This window comes from Centruroides sculpturatus, unplaced genomic scaffold (genome assembly GCF_000671375.1).
Source record: "Centruroides sculpturatus isolate CEXI.00-Female unplaced genomic scaffold, Cexi_2.0 scaffold1192, whole genome shotgun sequence".
NCBI lineage: Eukaryota > Metazoa > Arthropoda > Arachnida > Scorpiones > Buthidae > Centruroides > Centruroides sculpturatus.
In genome coordinates, this window is record NW_019385618.1 from 244,106 (window position 1) to 269,881 (window position 25,776).

General features: G+C 32.1%; 3 protein-coding genes across 6 annotated transcripts; 1 reads left to right on the plus strand and 2 right to left on the minus strand.

Annotated features, from left to right (window-relative positions):
• The first annotated feature begins 2,243 nt into the window (after window positions 1-2,243).
• Window positions 2,244-10,386, plus strand: LOC111640660 (COMM domain-containing protein 4-like). 2 transcript variants are annotated; one of them, XM_023386696.1, is made up of 8 exons: window positions 2,244-2,286; window positions 6,353-6,424; window positions 8,627-8,692; window positions 8,935-8,974; window positions 9,062-9,181; window positions 9,266-9,346; window positions 9,423-9,599; window positions 9,683-10,386. In XM_023386696.1, exons 1-8 carry the CDS (start codon window positions 2,284-2,286, stop codon window positions 9,721-9,723), a joined length of 600 nt encoding a protein of 199 aa, XP_023242464.1. In that variant the 5' UTR covers window positions 2,244-2,283; the 3' UTR covers window positions 9,724-10,386. The 2 variants fall into 2 exon arrangements, with proteins under 2 accessions (XP_023242464.1, XP_023242463.1); XM_023386695.1 differs by having other exon boundaries at window positions 2,257-2,309.
• Window positions 10,387-10,999: 613 nt separating this feature from the next.
• Window positions 11,000-18,542, minus strand: LOC111640657. Of its 2 annotated transcripts, XM_023386692.1 has the most exons (5): window positions 18,109-18,542; window positions 14,267-14,348; window positions 13,952-14,003; window positions 13,696-13,806; window positions 11,000-12,967 (listed from the first exon to the last, which is right to left on the minus strand). In XM_023386692.1, the coding sequence occupies exons 2-5, from the start codon at window positions 14,333-14,335 to the stop codon at window positions 11,136-11,138; spliced, it is 2,064 nt and encodes a 687-aa protein (XP_023242460.1). In that variant the 5' UTR covers window positions 14,336-14,348; window positions 18,109-18,542; the 3' UTR covers window positions 11,000-11,135. The 2 variants fall into 2 exon arrangements, with proteins under 2 accessions (XP_023242460.1, XP_023242461.1); XM_023386693.1 differs by lacking the exon at window positions 18,109-18,542 and having other exon boundaries at window positions 14,267-14,435.
• A 2,433-nt stretch (window positions 18,543-20,975) lies between these two features.
• LOC111640656 (NACHT, LRR and PYD domains-containing protein 9-like) lies at window positions 20,976-24,233 on the minus strand. Of its 2 annotated transcripts, XM_023386690.1 has the most exons (4): window positions 24,107-24,233; window positions 23,872-23,923; window positions 23,369-23,497; window positions 20,976-23,049 (listed from the first exon to the last, which is right to left on the minus strand). In XM_023386690.1, exons 1-4 carry the CDS (start codon window positions 24,179-24,181, stop codon window positions 21,203-21,205), a joined length of 2,103 nt encoding a protein of 700 aa, XP_023242458.1. In that variant the 5' UTR covers window positions 24,182-24,233; the 3' UTR covers window positions 20,976-21,202. The 2 variants fall into 2 exon arrangements, with proteins under 2 accessions (XP_023242458.1, XP_023242459.1); XM_023386691.1 differs by lacking the exon at window positions 23,872-23,923 and having other exon boundaries at window positions 24,107-24,183.
• Window positions 24,234-25,776: the final 1,543 nt, after the last annotated feature.

The window sequence follows — 25,776 nt, forward strand, 5'->3', positions numbered from 1 at the left end:
AAAAAAAAAAAAAAAAAAAAAAAAAAAAAAAAAAAAAAATCAGAACACGTGCGGAGGAAGAGAAAGTAAAAACCAAACTGACAATTTAATTTGGAGTCCCCCGTTTCTTTCCAAACTTATAAATTACGTTCCGGAGAAGAGGGAGAGAGAGAGAGAGAAGAGACGTGAATTAAAGCTAGAGGAGGGGGATTTTTTGGCCATAACCGTGGCCGTTACTCGGGGTTGTTCCGAGCGATTAACTCAATCGAGTTTTCATTAAGTCGATGCAGTATCGATGCCATCGTATATTATAAACTTTAATAGTCCCGAACGTGTCTTAGGATCTAATCACCGTCGAGCTAGACTAAAATACACTTTGATCCCCGGATCAGTAGAGACGATGCGTAACGACTTTAACCTCTTACTTGGACTAGAAAATTCCCATATTTATGTATTCTCGCTTCAATGGTTCGAATTACAGTTTATATTCCTTCCGCGATCGGATTAATCGATTTTTCCAACCTCCCTGACCGCATCCCGTTACGTAAGATCGTTACGTAAATTCGTAAAACTCTTTTTATAAATAGTTTTTTTTTTAACAAACAATAAAGACGGGAAGTGGTTTAATAATAGAAAATATTTTCTTTCGGATTAACGACTCGATGACTAAAAACCCGACAATGGAACCGGATGTTGTTCGAGTCGAGACTCTTTCTCGTTCCTTTGTCGTTCCACCCCGACAATTACGTCGAGAAGCGAAGAACGTTCCGCAACTCTGCTCTTTATTTCCTGTTTTGTCTCTTTTTTGTTTCGAACACCACCTCATTTGCATACCTATTTCGTAGCGGGTTCTTATAATCGCTTACGTATTCGTCTATGTCCCAAATACTTAAAAAGATGACCCGGTTTAGAGAACGGGTTTGAAATTTCTTCACAGTAAAAAACCGGGTTATAAATAAACTAACGTAACCTGTTTATTCCGGAACAGAGAGGGGAAAAACATCCCTTTTAATGAAAGAAACGGAACAGTTAGAAGTGAAGAGAAACGAGCCGCAATGCGGCACGGAAAGACTTAATAAAGAGGTTCGTTTCGGTGAGGCACGTGATCCGCAACATCCCATATATTATTCATCGAGACGGACGGACGTAATGAGGGACGGTGTGGCGTCGTTAAACACGTATAAACCCGTATTTACGGTCTTGTTTTCTGGAGGTATACTTCCGGTCGATGGCGATGCGGGATTAGAACGATGTGGCACACAAATCGTCACCCGACCCGCGACACAGGTGGTGTTGACACTCGGGTCGGGAGGGGATAAGCCACAATTACGTTCGATCCCCTATAAAATATCTTAAAGACGGGATATTTTCATCGATCCAAGGATTAAAGAGAAAATTAAGCGAACCGATTAGCTATAAATAAGGTAACTTTATACTACCACCCCCTCACTCAAGTCTTTAAACTATTCCCCCTCCTTCGTTACGATCGATTCTTTAATAAATATCGATTACTCGAGACTGAAATCGATTAGTGGAAGATAACTTTCCAATAAAGTTGATTAATTGTAGAAAAATGGTGCCGATTTTGGCACCAAAAAAACGTTACAATAATCTCAAGAATTGAATGCAAAAAAATATCGACGAATGGGTTATAAAAATTGTAACAATGTATTAGTTTGCAAGGGAGGGAGGGGGTAAGAGTTGAGTTAAGACAGCCACTCAGTATTTTCTGTTAATTCGAAGAAATAATGGCTAGTCTGACAAACGTTTCTTTGTATTTTGTTTGTTTTTCGTCGAAGTCTAATCAGAGAACGGAGCAGGAGATATAAAGCAGCTGTCTCAGTTACCCTACAGCCATGTTTTTTTCTGTCGCTGCACTGGGTTAACTCAATCATGCTGCAAAGACTGCAATACGGATGCTCGAATAGACGTTGCTTCCTTCCTTTATATTGATAAAAATACCTTCGTCTTAGCATCCATAAAGAAACATATTAATAAATAATTGTTGACGAAACTAGTTTTTCTTCGCGTATATATATATATATATTTTTTTTTTAATTTTTAAATTTTCTCTTTTCGTAAAGCTGAATGTTTTACTACGAAACTCGATGTAAATGTTAAGTTGATAAATAAAACAAAATTATATAATAATAGATATTTATAAATATTAAAAATTTTAAATAATCAATGTTTTTTTTAAATTAAACGTTTTGTACTTTTAAATAAAAAAAAAATAATTATAAATTTGTATATTTATTTATGTACTTCGCTGAGAGGGCGCTGTAGACGTTTCTGATTGATCACATGGTAACTACTTACCTATTAGGATGGTAAAAGTTTTCTATTTTTCTTCATTTTTTCCGATAATATTGACTATATAAGAGTTGTTTTTAATGTTTTAGAGGCTTTTAGAATTCAAAAATTGTATATTTTAAGAGTTACATTCTGTTAATGTTACTAAAAGCAACATGCATTAACTAAATGGTGAATTAGTCTGTCAGTCACGCCATAAAATACATTAATGTATGTTGTTATATATATATTGTAATATATTAATGCATATATATATATATAGGCATTAATATAGTACAATATATCATGATCATCATTAAATATTCATGACACACTAAGATGCAGGAGAGGTTGTCTTCAGCACTTTTATAGTTTCTCTGAATCTGCTGTATTCCTATTGGGGTACAAATGTACCTGTGAATGACATGGTTGGGACCTTATCAAAGATGTAGACCACGTCCACAGGAGTTAAAAAGTAAGACGAGTCGATGATCTATGTGTGATACTTTGCAAGGTGTAGTTCCCTGAAATCAGTCTCTTTGGGATTTTGAAGACCTCAAAAGCGGGGTAAAATTGAAATGAAAAATCCAGATTATTTCTCAAAACAATGCTAATTATGAACTGATTTCCATTTTACTAGATACTGCTAAAAGCTCATAAAACACAAGAAATTCCATTGCCACCAACTTCTTCCAAGATGCAATCAGAGTTACACTGTGTGCTCTGTTAAACCTATTCATTCTTGTTAACCTTTAGAATGGAGAATAGCTGGAAAATTAGTAGAAAAATGCTGCTTTTTGAATAGGATGCAAGTAAATTCTTTATTAACATTGATATTGCATAATGCATGCATTAAAAAGCTTTAACAAACAAAATTTAATTTTATATCTACATATGATATCATGTAATGCTATTGCCAAGCTCTTGACAATGTTTATACATTGTCAAGAATATGGCAATAGCTTTTTAGTCTTTAACATCACAATTTAAAAAATGATGTGTTGCATAAAATTCTTGACCTAAATCCACACCCAGATTTATCATGTGTTCCATCTTGATGTGTGATGAGACTTGATATTGCATGATGATTATTATAGTGTTATTCTGGATGCTGATGTGATTTTATCAGTTTTGTCATATATATTTTCAAAATTGGTTTGGTTTTAACAGACTTCAAAAATATATAATTTTGAAGTTAAGTTATTTGAATTAAGTTCTTGGTTGAAGTGCATTCACAACACAGATGGCAACATAGAGTATAAATGCATGTGCTATAATATAAATATACAAGCAAATCTCTTGCTTGTATATATATATATATATATGTTATAGTCTACATTGAATTATGGCTTCCATTTAAATTTGCAATTAATAATTAAAATGTAATTTATACTACATTTCTATTCAATCAGATTGCCACTGAAAATTGTCCCGTGCGCCACAGGTTTCTGACCCTGGTGTAGACCATTGTTTGACTTTTTTACTCTTATGGGCATGATCTACAGTTCTGATAATATCCCAATCAGCTCAGCAATTTTTTATCTCACAATATATAGCACACAAAAGTGAGCTAACTTGTATGTTGTCAGTTGTTAGTATAGCTTGGTATATAATGATTGACATTAAAAAAGTTCTTTATACCTAGAACTTTAGTCATTGATGGTATATATTGTAGTGCAGAGAACATCACTGAGACTAACCTCTATCCTAGAGTTTAGCACAGAGATGCATGCTATAGGTTGAACATCTCAATCAACATTACTCCCTATTCAATAAACTCATTTATTCACTCTGTTCCTCTTCTAAATATTGGATACTTGATTGAAATAAAGTGTTAAGTTTATTTAAATGCCTCAATGTCCTTGACTTAACAAAATATAAATTTTCGTCTACAAGTACATATCTTCTAATATCAGGACTTATTCAAAAACTCACTACTCACCACACCTCTATATCAAACACAAACACTGAACCAATTTACGGTGTGGAACGATCGACTAAACATAAATAAACCCCCAGAAGGGGTTCGAAAATATTTGTTTTTTATGTTTAGTCGATTGTTCCACGCCGTAAATTGGTTCAGTGTTTGTATCAGGACTTATTATACCGGTTTTACAGATAATGCTAGAAAGTCCTGATATTAGAAGATATGTACTTGTAGATGAAAATTTATATTTTGTTAAGTTTATTTTTTGAGTTGCTGTTTGACTCCAAGCTCACCATTATGTTATAGCCTTGTGGAAACATGGGTTAGGTTTGCCTTAATATGTTACATTGGTAGTGGCACCTTGACACCAAATTCTGTAAATCATGATCATAGACTACATTATGTTTCAGGTTTGTTATGGTACGAGGTCTGTTCAAAAAATACGCGGACTGATGTCATAAAACAAAATGTACTTTATGCAGAAGTTACATGTCTGGGACCCCTTCAAAGTACTCTCCTTCCCAACGCACATACTTATCCCAATGATGTTTCCACTTGTTGAAACAGTCCTGGTATGCTTCTTTTGTAATGTCTTTTAGTGCCTTCATAACATTTGCCTTAATCTCGGGAATCGTCTCAAATCTTCTTGTTTTCTTGGGTGTTTTGAGTTTGGGGAACAAGAAAAAGTCACAAGGAGCAAGGTCAGGTGAGTAGGGGGAGTGGGGAAGAACAGTGATTGAGTGTTTGGCTAAAAACTCACGAGTTCTGACGGCTGAATGGGCTGGAGCATTGTCGTGATGGAGAAACCAATCGCCACTCCTCCGCATTTCTGGCCTTTTGAAACAGATGGCATCCCTCAGACGTTTCAGAACTTCAATGTAGTAATTCTGTTTCACTGTGGAGCCTTGGGGGAGGTACAGTACCTGTGGTGAACAACATCCTTAGCATCAAAGAAAACTGTCAGAATCACCTTGATATTGGATCAAACGTGCAAGCTTTTTTGGGTCTGGGGGACGTTTCACCCACCCACTGGTTGAGCATAGCAAATGTTTCAGTTGCAGATTTTCCAAGTTTAACATAAAATTTCACAGCGAGTTGTTGCTCCTTCAGATCATTCATTCTGAAATCCGACAAACGAAAAAATCGCACTTCACTAAAAACCGCGTAGCTAATCAACAAATAAAGATATCTGTAATTGGGAAATGGTGTTATCACCAGACGATCTGTACAAACCTAGCAAAACCAAGCTGATTCCCATGGAACCAATTGGAGCCACACAATTCAAACAGTCCGCGTATTTTTTGAACAGACCTCGTATGTGTACATGTGGTGTAATTGGCTAAGTATGTGCAATTATCTGATTAATATATTGGAATGATGAGCACTACAACAATGAGTACAAGATGAAATACCCATTTGAATGGCAGGCAGTTGAAAGGTATACTGCTGTTTATTACAAGGATACATAGATCTAAATACATCACACAAATGTTATAAGATTGACTACTGGATTTGCAATGCAAATAAATTATCATCCTGCAACTTCTTTTATAACCATAATATGCCAGACCTGTTGCTGTCCATCCAGTTTTTCCATTATGGATCTGGTTTTAATTCTAATGGGCTTGTAAGCAGTCTTGTCATTAGTGCCTGCAGGATGGAAGGAGTTAAAACATTGAGATGCAAGTCCCAGTATGCCCTTGCATTAATATGGCATCGATTAGAATGTTTTATAAATATCAATATTCTTTCTTTATTTTGAATAATGCAAATATACAGAGCAGCCTTAGCACTCCCTATGCATACTAGTTAAAAGTTAAGTGTGTTCCCTTATATTCTCTGCATGAATTTTAATCTTTTCTGTATTTTTTGGACATCATTTTTCATATAGATGCTTTGAAATAATTGAAGCATTTCCCAATGAACTGTTGTAAGGCAGCAATAAATAATCTTTCTTTAGCAATTCCCTTAAAACATACTGTTACATCTTACTTAAAGCCTCAAGGAAGACACACTAAAGTAAATTCATTTATTTCAAGGAAGATTTTTAAAGTATATTCATTAAAATTAATTAAAATTTAATAAAAATATCTGATTACAAATTATGTTAAGTCGTAATTATCACTTACAAAATAAAGAATATTTTTTTTTTAGAGATTTCGATTTTGTGGTGATTTGGACTGTCCCGACTGGGTGTTGGCAGAAATTGCCACACTCTCCAGAATTGTAAGTAGGCAAAGATTTTTTTTTTTAATAATAGTAACTTTAGAAATAATTTTGAAAAAGTATTCTCAATATTATAAACAGAAACAAGTCCATTTATTAAGAAGTCTTTCAAAAACATCTCTCTTGAGTCTGTCTCTTAGCTTTAGAACTTCTCATTGAAACATCTTTTAAAAAGAATTGAAATAATAATACATTTAAATGTTGCTAAAGCTTAAAAAAGTTAAAAAATATTTGAAAATATAAAAAAATGTTTAAGTGTTTTGTCCGCATTACGAGGTCTGTTCAAAAAATAAACAAACTTTATTTTTTTAATGTTTATTCTTAAAGTTACAGATGATTGGTTTGTCTCCCCTTCAAAGTACATCTCCCCTAATCACACAATTATCCCAGTGGTGTTTTCACTTTTCCAAAACATTCCCGGTAAGCTTGTTTTGGACTATCTTTCAATACTTGTGACGAATTTGTTTTAATGTCATCAATTGTTTAAAAACACCTGCATAGTACTGACAGTTGCCCGTTTGACCTTGAAGCAAAATTCAAACTGTACAACCGATTTTCTGAATGTGAATGTCATCAGTTGAGGTCGAAGGCTTTCCTGGTCGAGGGTCATCTTCAAATGATTGACAACCACTTTTGAATTGGATAAACCATTTGTAACACTGCACATGACCTAGAGCATTGCCTCCATGAGCTTGATTCAAAATTTGAAATGTTTCTGTAAAAGTTTTCTCCCGGTTTCATGCAAAACTTTATGTTGCATCGTTGCCCATAAATCGCACATTGCAAAAATCGCCACAAATACTGAATCACCTTTCACTCAAAAAACAATAGCGCAGGAACAAAACAAGATAGCAACAATCCAAAAAAAAGCAGCTTACTCGATAGGTTATCATGAATGTAGTGTTGTCAATTTTACGACACAAGGACACTCCATTTTTTCCCCAATTCAAAAAGTTTGGTTATTTTTTGAACAGACATCGTACATCTCAGGAACATCACAGTCTTCTGGTGGACTCTACCTTTTACTGGAGGCTCTTGTCTGCATTAATGCACAAAACATTAAAAAATTTTCTCTAGCAGTGGCACAATTATAAAAGCATATTATTAAAAAATGTCTGAACTACTACCAGAATGTCAAGGTAAAAATGAAATTGCCTGAAAGTGCAATAAGTGCAGTTGATTGTTGAACAATATATCTTTACTTGCATACTGTATATTTTTTTCATTAAGTAGCAAAATTGTCCAAAGAACATAATTTGAATCATTAATATTGCAAAATTAATTGCACCTTTACAATGATATCTAGCACGCAACCTGTTGTTGTTGATTAATAATACAAGAAATTGACAGTGAACTGCAATGCAGTGGATTAATAAATTTTTCTGAATTTTCTGTATATGTAGAAAGTTTAATTCAATTCAGATCATGTCTAAAGCTTATTAATTAATTAATTATTGCTGTCAAATGTATTTTATTCACTGTTATTTTAAATTTAATGTGAAATTAAAAACTAAATAAAAGAAAAATTCATTACAGATTATCTGTTTCCACATTATTGGTGATTAATCTGGATAATTGGGAGTGTACTAAAATGAACTTTGATGTGCTCTAATAGGAAAAAGATCTAAAGCTGAAACATGAAGTTATTTTACTGTTTTGTTAATAACCAGGGTTTCTAATAAAATACTCCTCAAACCTTTAAGCAGAGTGCTTCTATTTTTAGAATTGTGAACGTTTTCGTCGTCCCTCCTGGGCTCTTCTTCAGGCTTTATTGAATAGGCCGTTACTGTTCAAATAAACATTCGATATGAATTTCTTCCAAACACTATCGTGTGAAATCGTTCCGTAGTTGTATCGTGCATGCTCCATAATCATCTCTTTAAACGCTGTTATCCAGCAAAATCTTCCATGCTACAGATAGGGCCATTTCCTCCTTATAATTAATACACATACCATTTATTTCCACTTTAAATATCTCCATGGCTTCTAGCCATTTTAGTTGTTGTGGGTTGGAGTTGTTTATAATGATTTTTGCCGCATGCAGGTCCTCCATTATTTCTTGTTCCGAAGCGTATGTTGCTAGTACCATTGTGTTTCTACCACACTTTCAAACTAGGATTTCTGTTCATTTATATTTAAAATGCAGTTATGTGAGAATGAATGATTAAGTGATGATAAATTAATTGTAATTTAATTTTGTAGACTTCCATCAAAATGAAGATGTTATGCACTCATGTCACCAATGACATTTTAGGAAATCCTATTGACGTAAGTAATGAATTAATTAACAAGAAAGCACTTAAATTTCTTGTATTTTAATATACTTTGCATTGTTTATAACTTCAAAATTAGTAGTTCTTTGTTGCCATATAATTATTTCATTTAATTTTGCTCGCAAACAAAAATTAAATTACAAATTTTAATATAATATGCTAGATATTTAAAGTTGTATTAATTATTTAAAAACTGATAAATGTATCTAATTGCATTTTTAAATATTTTTATTATAGTATGAAAAGGTAAATAAATTAACTGCAGATGCCAAATATGGTAACTATTCATTACATATTTAGTAAAATATGAAAAAGGTATGGACTAAATATAAAAAGTTACAACGTTTATATTCATTATTTGCAGAATTAGGTGATGTAAAAGCTAGCATAGCAGCTCTCACTTTTATATTAACGAGCGCAGCAAAGAATGAAGTACATGAAGAATCTCTCTCCAATGAATTGCAACAACTAGGATTACCAAAAGGTGAGTAGTAATGTCTTTGTATTCAATATTATTTATTTAAATTGTTATTAATAATTTCAATTTTATATTTTTATTATTCTTCAGAACTGGCAGCAGCATTATGTAAAGTTTTTGCTGATAAATATACAAATCTTCAGAAAGCATTAAAGGAGAATACATTAAGTTGTAAGGCTTGTATAATCATTACGAATATAATTAGTTTTTTAACGTAAAGGGACATTAACAACAATTAATTATTCAGTGCCAAAGATAGAGAATACGCAGTGGAGGGTCGATTACGTCCTGAGTTCAAGTCACTTGCGAGAAGTGAATGAACCTTCCATTCAACTCTGCCTGAAAACCAGAGATCCAAACTCGAACAGCTTACAAAAAGATTCGTTCACACTTTCTAAAGATAAATTTTTGGTTTTATTACATGGTAAGTAAGAAGAAAATAGCCATTAAATGTTCATTTTTAATTTAAAATATAAAATTTGAAACCATAATTTCTTATTATTATAGAACTGAAGCAAGCTTATAAAGCAATGGATGGGATCGTATGATAATTAACATTAAAAGAATTTCAGAAATTGTTAGAATATATATATATATCATAATAATTATGATTAAAACTGTAAATAAATTAACGTTAAAAAACATTATTAATTTTTATTGTCATATTGTATATATGGATTTTGAGGAAAATGATTAAATAATTTCTTAAAAGTAAATTTTACATTAATTACATTAAGTGAAATATAATTAAATATATTTTTAATATATTATTTTTGACTAATAAATTGTTACATTTAAAAAAGAATGATTTTAAATTTATTTTGAATAATCTAATCTGCTTTCATCCAAATAAAACCCCTTATCATCCTGTCTGTTTTGTTGTCAATGATGAGGAGATGATTTAATTACATTTAATGAAAATATTATCACCATATCATTTCATCATTATTCTGTTATGGTAAGAGCAGGAACAAAGACCGAGGTGTGAGAATAATACTGTAATTGAGTGTGCAATTTTAATAAATAAGGAATAAGATAATGCATAAACTCACAACATATAATCAAATGCACTAACAAGGGTAATAGTATTACCTTTATTTATATTCTAAAGAAATTCTAACTTTAAACCTTTGATGTACTTTTTCATTCTGAATTTTTATCATAGACTTGTTATATATTTTGCTTATAAACAAGCCTGATCGGTGAAGAATTAAGACATCTCGAGCTTCTAAACACCGACTGATTTCAAGGATCTTGAATCTTCTCTTTGTTTGTACAATCTACTTCAATTATTTGTGATTTCAACTTAAAACAATGGTTAATTAAAAATAAAAATTGTTTTTTACCTTGGCATGTTTATATGATTTTTTAAACCATCATGTGACCACTAGGATGATGATTTTTTTTTACTCCAGTCAGTTGTGTTTAGCCGGATCTAGATATGTTTGTGATAGTGCATGGACCAGAGAGGGATGAGTATCTAAGATAGATCTGGGTAGAGATCTTACAGCACCCTGAGTCAGAAATCTGCATAATAAAATTTTAAATTGATTTTTAGGTGTCATTTATGTAATTTCAAATATATAAAGGGCAAGAAAGAAATGAATAAACCAATAGTATCACATCATGATAAGGGAGAACGACATCTAGATGACTAGACCCAGAGTTTGTGATCACGCTCCTCAGCTGTGCATGATGCGAACACCCACCAACAAATATAATTGCATTACCAAATTTTCAAGTAAACCCGCTTTCTCAGGACAGTCCGGATTTTCCCAATAGTTCTTTTTGCAAAGAGCTAACATCTACTCTATGTATGGTCATTCCATGTTATTTTTCTGATTTTCGATTGCTTATTCAGCTACATTAAAGCCCCTTACCAGGCAATGCGCTCATTAATAAGTACTGTAATTATAATAAAGCTTATAGTATAAAAATTTCATATTTATTTTAAAATAATCTACATCATCAGACACATTCCTTTTTTAACAGTAGAAACTATGATACGACGGCGTAAAAATTTATACTGTTCCTTTGACAAAAAATAATTGTTAAAAGTTCCTTCCATGTTTAAAGTTCTCAATGCAATTATTTCATCGTTTTCATGTAGGCTTTCCAGAATATCCCGAGGTATATTCAAAGAATAATTGACACTTCTGAAACAATAGAAGCCACCGAGAAGATTATTTATGCCAACAAAGAAGGTCGAGTGATTGATTCGTTTAATGTTAAGAATGAGATCGATCATACATGAAATATATTCTCGAATATCGTATGAATACTTGGAAGTTTCCAACAAAATAGTGAGATAAAGATAAATATTTAAATTTGAGAAATTTGCATTGTTAAAGAAACTGAGAAGTTCTTCTTTCATTTCTTTATAAAACTCCTTGTTATACGAGAAACAGCAATATAATTCTTTGAATTGATGCAACTCCAATAACTCTCTTACATTATCCATATCGTAAGAATGAACTTCCACTCTTGAAACGGAACAGAACTGTTCCCAGTTGTTTTCCAGTTTGATTTCTTTGTGACTTTGAAGCATGAATTTGGGGGTAAGTAGTCTCTCTCTCACACGACGCAAAAACTTTTTGGGAAATTTACATCTTCCATAAAATCCCAATAAAAATAGCAATGTCTTATCGCTGCATAGCTCGAAAAAGTAATAGAAATCGTTGTACATTGTGAAAGCTGAAAGAAATTCTTCAAATGTTCGATGCACGAAACTATATTGAATGATTTTATCGTATTGAGAAAAGGCATTAAGTGCAAGTATGTCCAGACCAATAATGAAATTGTATTCATCTTCGTTCGGGAAATTGTCCATAAGAACATTTGATGTGATCGGATAAGGTCTCAGATTTAACTTTCCTAATCGAAGTAGCAAATTTTCTCCAACAAAATATTTTCCTCGTTCGAATTTACGATTTTGGTTAGTTTTTCTGACGTAACGCTCTGTGATAAGAGCGAATATTTGGATGTACACGTCTGTAATGGTTTTAATTTTTTCCATCTCACAATTATGATGAAGGCAGCACAACATGTGCAGCATCAGTGGACATTCTGATATTTCTCTGTAAAACTCGTCTTCATTCAGTTTAGAAATGAGTTCGTTCGCTTTTCCCTCGTCTTCTCTAAACATTAGTTGAATATATTTTTCCTGATGTATTGGAGAAAACCCTTCTATGGAAAACCTCATTTTCATGTCTTCTCTGATGTCTTCTGCTGCTTGAGGTCGACTAGTTATCAGAATCATCATTTGAGGAGAAATGTCAAAGGACTCTTCTCTGACGAATCTCACAACCTTATGCTTTTCTATTAACTCGTCAAACCCGTCTAAAATGACCAAAATGTTCAGCTTGCTGAGTTGAAATTTACAGTCTCTATCAATATGTGAATTGTTATGTATATTATACAGTACCACGTCTTTAACACTTTTATCATCTAATTCTCTTAAAACAACAATTACAGTTAAATGAAAATATTGCAAATAATTCGTCGATGCCCAATCGTATGCAATTTTCTTGCACAGAGTGGTTTTACCATAACCAGGATCTCCTGTTACCAAAATAGTTTGATGTCCGTCCTCCTGTATGGAAAATAATTCATTTAGGCTTATATTCTCTCCTCTTTTCTTCCCAAATAAATTAGCCTTTTCTACTGTCAATTCTACGAAATAATCCTTTATGGCAAAGTCGTTTCTTTTGCCTTCCCATAGGAAAGATCTCATGTAGGCAAAATATGTCTCATATTTGTTCTTCAACTTTTGGCAGCAATTGTCGTACATTTCTGAAATTAAAGAAAAAATAATTACTGGATAGTAGTGAGGTTATGGGGTCAAACTATAACTGGGGAAGTCAAGGTGGAATCCGAGCGGCTGAAAAAATCTGCATAATTTTTTTCATGGGAGATTTATCCCGGTTTACCCCATTATATCCCTGGCCGAATCCACGATGAGTACGGATAAAACGCCCGTTATTGCCTACTGAGGGAAACAGTAAACATCTTTTAGTACATTCGTATTACTTCTCTTATCCTTTATAACTAATATTATGCCCACTAATATTAAAATGGGTAACACCACCCACCAAACAGATGGCCGAGTGGTTAAGGTTGCAGCCTACCGCTTTCAGGGGACAGGGATAAAATCCTAACGGGTCGAAAAACCCCAGTAATTTTTGTGGGTGGTTCGTCCGGACGTGTTTGGCTTCCTCTTTCATCGTTCAGCACCTCCATTGTGGAACTGGCCGAATCCATAATGGGCTTGCTAAAAATGTCTTAGTGCCTACAGGGTGTAAAATTGTAAAAATATACCATTAAATACTGTACTAACATTTGATCATGGATTCTGACCTGAACAATAGCCATATGGTGTTTCTTCACGTTCTAATACCCAAATAGGGACCAGAAAGTACTCCCAGTTTAGGCAACGCAACACGCCAAGGGTTGCGTTGCCTAAACTGCAATTTTAATTAAATAAGGTATAAACTATTTAAATTACAATCGTAACAATTTACCATTTTTTTCGTCATCTTTCTTTAAGCAACTTGTTTTCGGTTCTTCTACTCTTGAACCAATGTGTATATCTTTACATTTGGTGAGTATCACATGATATTTACATTTCTCCACTGAAATAACAATGCAATTGAATATTGTTTCGTACCTAATTAATTTTGTGTGATATAATTTACAGTAATGGAAGTTTTTGAGTAATTAAGGTTCCATTGTGATGATATAAAATTTTAATATGTAAAATATGAAATTCAAACTTACTGTTTAGAAGTCCTCCCAACACGCTTTCATTATGCTTCATATTGTTTGTTACCTGCGATTAAATAATAAATACTTATTATAATTTAGATATTTTTTTAAATTTCTCGGCCAATGATGAATAGTATTTCCACAGAAGGAAGAGTTAAAGATTCGTTCGTATTGCAGTAATTAGACGTAGAGGATCGTTCGATTCTTGTGTATGTTTAAATGAAATAAATGGCAGTTTATGAGTATTATCTTTAAAGAAAATTTTATATGCAAAGTTATATCAATAATCTAGATTAAGATAGTATGCACTGTACTATGCTGACTTACTTCTGCAACTGGCCCATCATCAAATGGAACATTACTATTTTCGTTACTTGAAACGTCTCCCTCTTTCATTTTTTCAAATCATCTAAGAGGAATTCAAAATAATTCATAAATTTATACGTGTTATTTCATTATGTTTATTAATAATATTAATTTATGATAAATATATCATTGTTGATATATAATTCCGTGTTATATGAATTCCATGTTGTACGAGTCACTTAGATTTTACAAATACGTGAGCCATTCACAGTCCGGCACACGTATTTGTAAAATCTAAGTGACTCGTTCAACATGGAATTCATATAACACGGAATTATCAACAGTGTTATAGGGGGTCTACTGTACTGTACATTCCATCAATTACGACAGAAATCACGATATTAGCGAATTTAAAAATTACCTTTTTTTTTTGTTTTTATTGTCTGTCTGTCTGTCCTGGATATGTTAGATCATTCCTCGTGAACTAGCCCTATTGTGAGGCCCTGTTAATGTTCTAAGAGCGGATAGAAATCGCTTTACTCCTCAGTACTGTACTTAATAAAAAAGATTAAAAAGAAAACCCTATTGTGAACCCATTCGAACGAAGTGTACCGAGGAAACCTTATTATGCATACAATGGAACCATTCGAAAATTGGAAATGAGTAACAGAATAAATAATTAAACTTTATTGTTTCACCCTTAACATTATATGTTTTTAATTATTTTGAAACTTGATTGCATGCCTCTTTCGATTTTTGCTGTGTTTAGATTAATATTTATTTGGAGCGACAATTACGAAAAACAAACAGAAATTCAATTTTCTCACAACTGTTTAAAGCAATTCAATTAAATTTTCATAGAAAATCAATTGAACGTGACAGGAACGTAACATTTCTTCATTCCATTCGTTTTAATGCAGTTAAAAATACTGCATTTCTCGGATAAAGTAATCGAAGAAGCGAAGAGAAATTTTAACATGTAAGTCCAGATATTTCTTATTTATTTTAATCTAATACTAAATTACGATAAATCTTTATAGAAATTATGAAAACATCAAAGATAATAGAAATCCATACAAATTCGAAGGAGGAAGATAATGAAATATCTCAATACATTCCCAAAATACTTTCATTCAGCATGAAGTTATACGGATGGAAATTATCAACGAAATCTTTTTCTATTTTAAATATTATAATAATAATCCTAACTAATTTATGCGCTTTGTACAACATTTTAATGTTTGTAATTTTTGTAAAAAACAATTGCTCATTATTCTTCTCCTTAACATTCTTTCAAAACTTTTTATATACAGTCATGTGTTCGTTTAGCTTTTATAGTTTTTCAAAATGTAAGAAATTTATCTGCAATAACTTACGAAAACTAATGCAAATATCAAAATCAAGAAGACTTAATACATGTAAATCGAAGAAAGTTATCTCGTTTCTGGTAATATTAGGTTGGTTTAATGCTGGGATTATCGAATTTTTTTCAATTTATTCTATAACACCGAAACATGTAATAAAATCTCTAGAAGATTTACAAATTTTTGGCTTTCGTATCGACGGAACCATTCATGTAATTGCGTTGTCACTTAGTTCGACGGTGTTAAATTTCGCCACTCGTCTCCCATTATATCTTCTCTTCTTCTTCTTCGTATCAATATGTAAAGAGTTGGAGAATGCATTCACACAAATATCAAAATTGCTAAAAAATTGTGTCTTAATTTCAACAGATGTAAATATTCTATCGAATACTTACACAGAAATTAAGGAAATTGTTTATAACTTCAATAATATATATTCATCGACATTGTTTGCTTGGACACTTGTAATGGGAACGAAACTAACGTTCAATTTATGTTACTTTTTCTCAAAACATAATTATAAACTTATTTATTGTTTAGCAATTTTCTTTATGACCGTAATTCCGTTTTCTTTCTTTTCTTGTGTTTGCTTGTCTGCAGCACGTGTCTCTGATGCGACTCGAGAAATTGAAAATGTTTTAGAATATAGAAGCGCTTCTACCTCTGATATTTCATTACAGAAATCCTTATCAAAGTTTTCTCGCAAATTCTTGCACGAAAGGATATCGTTTTCGGGTTGTAATGTATTTTCTATGAAGCGTGATTTAATTTTTACAATTGTCGGTGTTGCTTTGACCTATACAATGCTTGTGGTTCAGTTTCCCGGACTACAGTAAGCATTACGGACACGTATTCTTTATAGTGAACCTATTTTAAATATATTTTATATGCAGTTATTTGATTATACGTTTGCAACATATACATATGTAATGTAAACAGAACCGATACTAGGAATACTCGATTTAAATAGTGTAAGCGTAAATTTACATTTGTACCATTGTGGATAAAGTGTTAAATACATATATAAGGGCAAATACATATGTACGTATTTGATGTTTTCTTGATCATTTTCTTTAATACTGCAAGGACTCTCGTAGGTTTTCCTATATAATATAATAATTGTAAATCCAAATTATGTATTATTTTTGTTTATAGAAAAATACGTAAAGAAGTTACATGCTGATCCGAAATTTACAGTGACGTGCCGAGTAAATTGCTAATAACAAAAGAAGAGTTCAAAAACACTACAAATCTCAGTAATTATTTCAATTGTACGAGTATAGAAATGTTAAAAATATTATCATGACAAAAGATACGTGATTAATTAACTGTATAAATTGTCAAATATATGTAATTGTATTGAATGTATTTAGGTATGTATTCTAATTGTAATGTTTTACATCATTTAACAACAATGCTTATCTTTGTCAGTACAAGAATACGAACTTTTCTTTGTACTCACTATAACTGCAAGTGCACATGTGAGTTATTAATAGCATATAAGTATCTTTCACTATCAGAAATGTTTATGCTATATTTTCTAAATAATACAATTTAATACATCTTCTTCTCTGGGATTTCTTCGTTTTGTAAGTTAGAATCTTGTATATAATAAAACACGGTCAGACATATATCGTTACGCATTGTGTATATCTGATTATATAATAAACTTATCGAACGAAGTAAATTGTATAGAATTTAATGTCTTTTAGGCAATTTAAGGAAGCAAAACTTTAAAATTTTAAAAGCTACTACTTCAACCAAGAAGATTTCAGAAAGAATAACAGATATTTGGTAATTATTAAAGATTATTTATTGTCTTACAAGTTAGTAACATTATCTTTTAATTTACATGTATGCAAGAATGCATTTCTTATGCTGTCTTACATATATATACATACAGAGTATAACAGAGGTGGAGAACTTATGGCATGCGTGACTAAAGTGGCACGTAAGGAAAAATAATCTGACACGTAATGGTAAGGTATTATGAGCCCTTCTATACCTTCTGACTTGACGTTCTCGATTTATCTCGTGCCAAAGGGCCAAGAAGCATGAGAAGAAATCGGACTACGGGATTACACCCTCGCTTCTCCCACTTCTCGGCCTCCATCACATTACAAAACAAAACAAAAAGTCCTTCATCTCGGTAATTGTAAATAATAAATATTATTAATTAAATCGTTGAACTTTTAATTAATTTATTAACTTTTATATTACTTTATTACTTTCATATTATTAAAAACTGAGTTTAAAATATTTTATTTAATATTTGTGTGTATAAACAACTGATAAATTAGCATAAAAAACTCAACTATCAGCTCACTACTCCAGGAAGTGGTACACTCGATGTCATTAGTAAATGACGTCAGACGTGTAGTTCCTGTGATACCGAAAGTATTTTTTGAAGCGAGAATCAGAAGCAATTGTAGCCACTCGATAACCAAAAAGAACATTTAGAGAATATATGATATACACTAATTAAAAAACAATACTTGCATTAATCAGTGAATTCTATAAACAATCTTAATGATGACCATTTCATCGTCTTGCTTGCAATGATCCATTTGACACTTCTCTTCCATCGAAAACACTAGACATCAGCAACCAATCAAAGCCGTCGATACGCAAGCCAATTAGCGACGTTGATGTATACAATTGTTAGTTTGGTAGATTCGTTTTCATTATTAGAGAGTGAAATATGGATTTATAATTAGTATTTACTAAACCACCCGTCACCCATTGGGTCACTTCTTGAAATTTATAAAGAATAGAAAATAACAATTGAAAGATATGTAACGTCCCGCATATCTCGTAGGATAGATTTCCCCTCGAAATAAGCATCGGATCATCTCGTCATTTCTCAATTAAAAATTAGAAAATATGAGATTAGATACAGAATAATTATAATAATTACAAAATGCTTTTTTTGGCCTATATTACCTCTAATTTAAAGAAATAGCACTATGTAATAAGTAAAATACAGTATACAGATATTAATTTTATTGTTAATGAACACATATTGGTAAAAACAAACGGTTTTCTTATGTAGTTTAATCAGTCAATAATACTGATAATATTCCTTTGTCTATGAAGTACTACACAGTGTTAACACACCAGTTTACTCTGTTTACATCTAGTTGCTTATTATTATTATTTTTTAATATTGCCAAAAGATGGCAGCAGCAACAGTAAATACTACCAAAGCAATAAAAATGACGACACTGCAGTTTAAAGCTAACGTAGCATAGATGGCGCTGCTGCTGCTGCTGCTACTACACCGTGCGACTAAATATCCAGATAGCACAACGCGCTGATTGGTCAGCCGAATGACGTCAACCTACGAAAATCGGTAATGTTGAGCGACTAGCCTAAACTTCGTATTGTTGTTGTTATTGTTGTGAGAGCGGGCAGACATTATATGATAGTTATAGACATTTCATCTAAAACTTGATAAAAAGCACTTATTTATAATTTCACTAGCTCTTGTGTGTATTGACATTAATTGAAAATTTTGCAATAATTTTAACATTAAATTACGCGATATCAAAGATTTTAATGCTGAGACATCAAGAAGTAACTCTTATCTGTTTTGTATTTTTTGTAAGCTTTTTTGTACATTTACTATAATAATAAAATAATCAAAAACAACAAATGTAAATTGCAAATTAAGTTTTTTTAACATTCTTTATTAGACAATACGGTATTTTTAACCTTACAGAAACTTGTAATTAATGTTTTATATATATATACTAGCTGCAAGGATCCACTTTGCTGGGTTTTTATTTGTTCGTCCACTTGTATGTAATTTGAGCGTTATTTAAACAATAAAGAAGAGAGACGTATTACCGTATATTACTTACCGTATATTAGGTTTATATATCACTTATGTAATACATAACTGTGGTGTAAGGAGAAAGGCGTGAGTATGTAGATTGAATCTTAATAAATAGAGCTCTTGTGGACATAATATTAGAAAAAAACTATGGTATCAATCACATTACTTCCAATCCATGGACTTTATCCATCAAAACGTAATTGTATCAATGCTTCTAATACTTAAAATTCCAATATGAAAGACAACACAATTCAGCGAATGCCTTCGCTGTCAAAGGTGTCTCTGTTGATTTGGCCACGTAAAGTGAATGTCGAAAAATGAGGTGTGTAAAAGTTGCATGCGGAGAGGGTGGAGGAAGGAGAGGGCTTGGAAAACAGAGGAAAAGATGGGCAGAGCATATGGAATAGTGTCTGAAAGGGAGAGAGATTCTGTGCGAAAGAAGACTCCAAGAGTGTGTTTTTCGTGAACTTGGAAGAAGCGAAAGAGGCATATATGGATAGAAAAAAACTGGCGCAAGATTATCAGGTATGAATGTAGTGTATGATTTCAGCAGGTCCTAGAATGAAAGACGAGCGAGGCTCAAATCCACGACCGAACTTCCATTGTTTAGGGAACGAAGATCATCGTTAAGGATCGTACTGGAGATACACACAACCCCCATTCTCTTCCTATCTTTTCGACCTTTAACCACCAAAATTTAACAGTATCAATCCCTCTAATAAACAAAACTTTTTTTCAAAATTCGGGAAATTTTCGATAAAAAGTACAGGAGTTATTAATCTTCAAATAGGGTGAAAAAAATCGTGTCACACAAACCCCTACTGGCATGACGGCCAAATCAAGTGGCAGCCTAGCGCTCTGGGGGACCCGGGATCGAATTCGCACGGGTCGAAAAACCCCCAGGAATTTTTCGAGAGATGATCCGTCTGAATATGTCGGGCCCCGTCCCTCACCACCCGGCCGCCCCATTGTGGACCTGGTCGAACCCATAATGGGCTTGTTAGAAAGAGGCCATCTTAGTGCTCACAGGGCGGAAAGAGTTTAAAAAAACCTTACTAGCTTATGTATATAAGCGGGTATCAGGATCGTCCATGGACTTACGGAGATCGGTTTGATATGGACATAAATAAGAAAAGCCCATTCAAGAGAAACGAGGTCCGAGTGTAAGGAATGCTGGAATTTTATACTAATGAGATCCAAGAGTATCTAATGTTCATATTCACACTAAAGGGGTCTGAGTGTAAGGAATTCTCGTATTTCATACAATGAGGTCCGAGTATGAAGGATGAATATATTTCTTATTTTGAAGGTTTAATTGTAAGAAACACTTGTATTCCACACTACTTGGTTCCTAGTAGAAGAAATGCTTCCATTGTTCTTCAGATCCAGGTGTAATTAATTCAGGTAAACAATAGTTGTGAAGTAAAAGTATATAAATTTAAAATGGAAAAAGTGAAAGGAACTGATCTTTAAAACACTTAACACTAATTGCAATGAATAAATAGTTTACTACTATTATCAATATTCCAAAATTCAACTCCTTTTTATTTGTTTCAATTGAAATACAGTAATTTGGCAATCACATCAAAAATACGCATTAAACCAAAGATTTCTTCCTCTCTGCACGCTTACCGCTAATCTACAATTATTAATTTATATTTCTTGTGAATTTTATCAACGGATGGCAGCAGTTAACAGTAAAATATTCAGTAATAATTGTTAGTCTATCGAATAATACTTTAATCATTTAATAATCTACATAATCACACATTTTGAATTTTGTTTACCAGTGGAATGAAATTTGATATAACCACGTAAATCTTCATACTGCTCCAACGACAAAAGATAACTCTTGGAATCTTCCATATCTACAGTTTGCAATCCAACTAATTTTTCATTTTCACTTACATTTAGCTCGTTTAGAATATTGTCGGGTAAATTCAAATTATAATTAACATTGGTAAACTTTTCCAGCGGATGACGATGAGACAATTCTAAGCCAATGAAAGAAATATCAAAACCACTCGTCTTCATTGCATGAAGGAAATTGATAATGCACGAAACGGGTTCTCGAATATCGCGTATATACTTCAAATTTCTATTTTTAAGTGAAAGTACAAGGTAAATACTGAGTGTATTTAGAGAATTGCAATCGCATAAAGAATCGAATAATGCTTCTTTGACTTTCTTGTATTCATTTTCGGAATCGCCGAGATGTAAATAAAATTCTTTGAATCGATATAGTTGCATTAACTTTTGAAAATAACAGATATTCCAAAAATAACATTTAATGTTTGAATGAGAACAAAACTGTTTCCAGTTCGTTTCCAGCTTGATTTGTTGGTGAGCGTGGAGCATAAATTCAGCTGTGAAAAACTTTTTCTCTACGGATTTTAAGAACTTTTTGGGAAAAGACTCATTCTTATAAAATCCCAATAAAAACAATAATTCCAATTCGTAAATAAAATATGGAAATGAGACATCACCGATATATATCGATAAAGCTGAAAGAAAGTCACCAAATGTCCGATGTACAAAACTGTATCGAATTATATTATCGCATTCAGAAAAGGAATCGAGGGTAAGAATGTCCAATCCGACGATGAAGTTGTGTTCATCTTTATTTGCAAAATACTTCTTCAAATCACTGGATGAAATCCTGAATTTTGATCTGATTAAGTTACCTAATTTAATTAATAAAGTATCTCCTATAAAATATTTTCCACGTTCGAACTTACCGTTTTGATTATTTTTTCTAACGTAACGTTCAACGATAAGAGAGAATATTCGGATATACAAATCAGTTATGGTTTCAATCTCTTTCATTTCTTCATTTTGATGAAGACAACACAACATATGCAGCATCAGAGGACATTCTGCTATCTCTCTGTAAAAGTCGTTTTCATTCAGTTTAGAAATGAGTTCATTGGCTTTAGTCTCGTCTTTTCTAAACATTAATTCAATATATTTCTCTTGATATCCTGGTGAAAATCCTTCTATCGAAAACCTCATCTTCATGTCCTCTCTCATTTCTTCTGCTTCTTGAGGTCGACTCGTTACCACAATAGTCATTCGGTGAGAAATATCAAAAGATTCTTCCCGTATAAATTTCATAATTTTATTTTTTTCTACAACCTCATCGAACCCATCCAAAATCACTAAAATGTTTAATTGTCTATTTTGTAATATCCAATCTTTATCCATTAATGAGTGTCCGTGGATGTTGTCGAGTAATGCATCTGTCACACTTTTATCACCTAATTCTCTTAGAAGTACAATAAGCGTTAAATCAAAGCGCTGGAGATAATTGGTGGATGCCCAATCGTAGGCAATTTTCTTGCACAGAGTAGATTTGCCATAACCTGGATCTCCTGTCACTAAAATTGTTTGATGCCCATCTTTTTCTATGGAAAATATCTCATTCAGACGTATTCTTTCTCCACTTTTCTTTCCAAATAAATCGGCCTTCTCTACTATTAATTCTACAAAATAATCTTTTAGTGGAAAATCGTTCCTCTTTCCTTCCCACAAGAAAGATCTCATATAGGAAAAATAAGTTATATATTTGTTCTTCAATTTCTGGCAGGAATTGTTGAACATTTCTGTAAGAAAAAAGGAGCAAATTTAGTTAATCATATTAAAACATTTTAGTTTATTTACACATAAGTAAAGGAATTGAATCCTTCTTTATGGTAAACTTTCAATAATTTTCACACAACTATGCTGTATAGGCTATATATAAAGTTTTAAAAAGCACATGTGAATTTAATGAAATAAAGTACAGATTTGTGTTCGAAATATTGACGTTGTGAGTACGAACGGTCCATCTGTCTTGATAGAAGTTGGTACCACAAATAAACTCAGAAATTAAAATTACTATGATGTCACTTTTGTACGTTTATTGTAAATACAAGCACTTACCATTACTTTCTTCATCTTCTTTCTTTAAGCAACTTGCTTTCGATTCTTCGGAATGAATTTCTATTCTTGGTCCAACGTGAACTTGTGTACAATTCTTGAGCATCGTCGGATATTGATTACAATTTTCCACTGAAATTAATATTCAGTTCAATTTTTATCGAATATTTCTGAAAAAATTATACTTTAATAGCAGTTAAATAATGTTAAAAATTGTGCGTTTTTTAATACTTAACATGAAGGATTTTCATGTTAAAGAAAACATCGATAAATCCTTAATTGTCTCTGTGTGAAAAGACAATAATTTATTCTCAATAGAGTATTGTCTTTTATTTAAAATTTAACGTATTTCCTGGATTTTGTTACATTCATTTTTGCCATATTTCTTTCTAATACTTTATACAATGTTAAACAAGTCTTCATATTTATTTCCAATACAGTATTTGGGTATTGGAAACAAGTGTGAAGACTTTGCGTAAACACTTAATGCATAAAATAGTACATACCGTTTAGAAGTTTCTTAAACAGATATATATTTTGCTTCATCTCATCCGTTTCCTGTAATTAAATATGTTTACTGTATTACAGTTTTTAAAACTCGTCTACAGTACATTTTAATGAAATAAACTTTATACAGTATCTTGTTTTTTTCATGTAATAAGACGACATTAAATAGTTTTTACGCCATTTTGAACAATTATCTATAATTTTGGTTAAACAATAAGCATTTTGATAACTTACTATTTCAACGTGTTTGTAATTAACTGGAAGAACAACTGTATTTTTCTCCTGATTTGATATTATAGCTTGTGCCATTTCTGCAATTCGAATAAATATTAAAAATTTACTTATAATTATAATACAGTCGACCCCCCTTATAACACTGTTGATTATTCCGTTTTATATGAATTCCATGTTGTACGAGTCACTTNAGTCTCCATTTGTTAATTATTAATAGTAGTAGTAATATAGAACAATATAATCCAGCAATTGTTTGGTTTAATAAACAGTAAATACATATACAAATAAACATAAATGTGTTCCTTTTGGTCAAATGAGTATTCTAACAGTATTTAAAAAAAAAATATATTCTATATTGTCTGAAGAAAACATCAATGTAATGCTGAAAATACTTTCTAATTTTCTGTAGATCTCGTTAAACAGTTTGCTGCAGGCGACTGTTTTGTAGGGCTTAGTTTCCTCCGAGTAGGATAAGGCTCCATATAAATACGCCTTTTCCTAATGTTCCAATTCATCTCAGACACCAGTAACAATAATTCATTTATTGCATTGCTACTACATTGGAATACCAACAAGCAATTATTTATTGTGACATAATCACAATGCCGCACTGCAATTTTTAATCATATTTTTAATTTAAAATATACGCTCTCCATCTCAAATCAGTAGCTCATACTTTTCCTTTAACGATAAAGCCATGCCAGTCATCTATTAACTGTTTTCAGGGAATAAGTTTTGAATTTAAATAATGTGACTTTGGTTTGCATCAGAAGTTCGTATGGAAACATTATGGACAGGAGGACCTTAATGTTTCCATATCTGGTCTCGGATTTCATCTATCTCACTCCGTTCTCAAGATTAAACGGGAAAGACAGACGAACAGACGTGGAAATTTATAGGTCTAAATATTTTCAAATTGCAGCCCGACCAGATTTATCTTCTCATTAATACAATGCTATCATTCGTATTTTAAATGTAAAAAGCTAAATATTTGAATTAATTCTGTCAAGAAAAAACATACATTTAATAGAAAAAACACTTAATAAGCCAGAAATCTTTATAACAATTAGTTTACAGTTCCGAGCAGTACAGAGCACGATAGTCACGCAATTAGAGCAGTTCTTTTGTAAGAATATCTGTCTAAAGGTACATTTTATGTAAATAGTGTGTACTTCAACGTCAAAATGACATCACAATCACATATTTTTTGTCAGAAAATTGTGCAAACGACATCAAATTGACGTACTAGTATACATTATTCGTCCAAAATGAATGCACCTTAAGTAAGAACACGTAATTTACATGTGGAATTGTTGGAAATAAGCAATATAAATGAATATTTCTTATATTTTACCATTGTCATCGCTAAATTATGTTCTGGAAACCCAGAAGATTGTAATTTAACTGTGTACAGGAATTATAGTGTGAAATGTGAAATGATATTGATTAATTTCGTCGAGAAGTGCGCGTGGGAAGCTATGAAACACGTGAAACCGTCTCCTAACGCCTTCATTCATTAACATTGAGATAAAGGAAAACTTATCAATGCGTGTTTCTGTGGAATTTGATTAAATTAAGCGTCACGTGAATCATTTCGTGACATTCTCTGGCGAAAATTTCATTTTCAGTACAAATTTCATTTATTGTTTTTTTTCACAAAGAGAAAAATA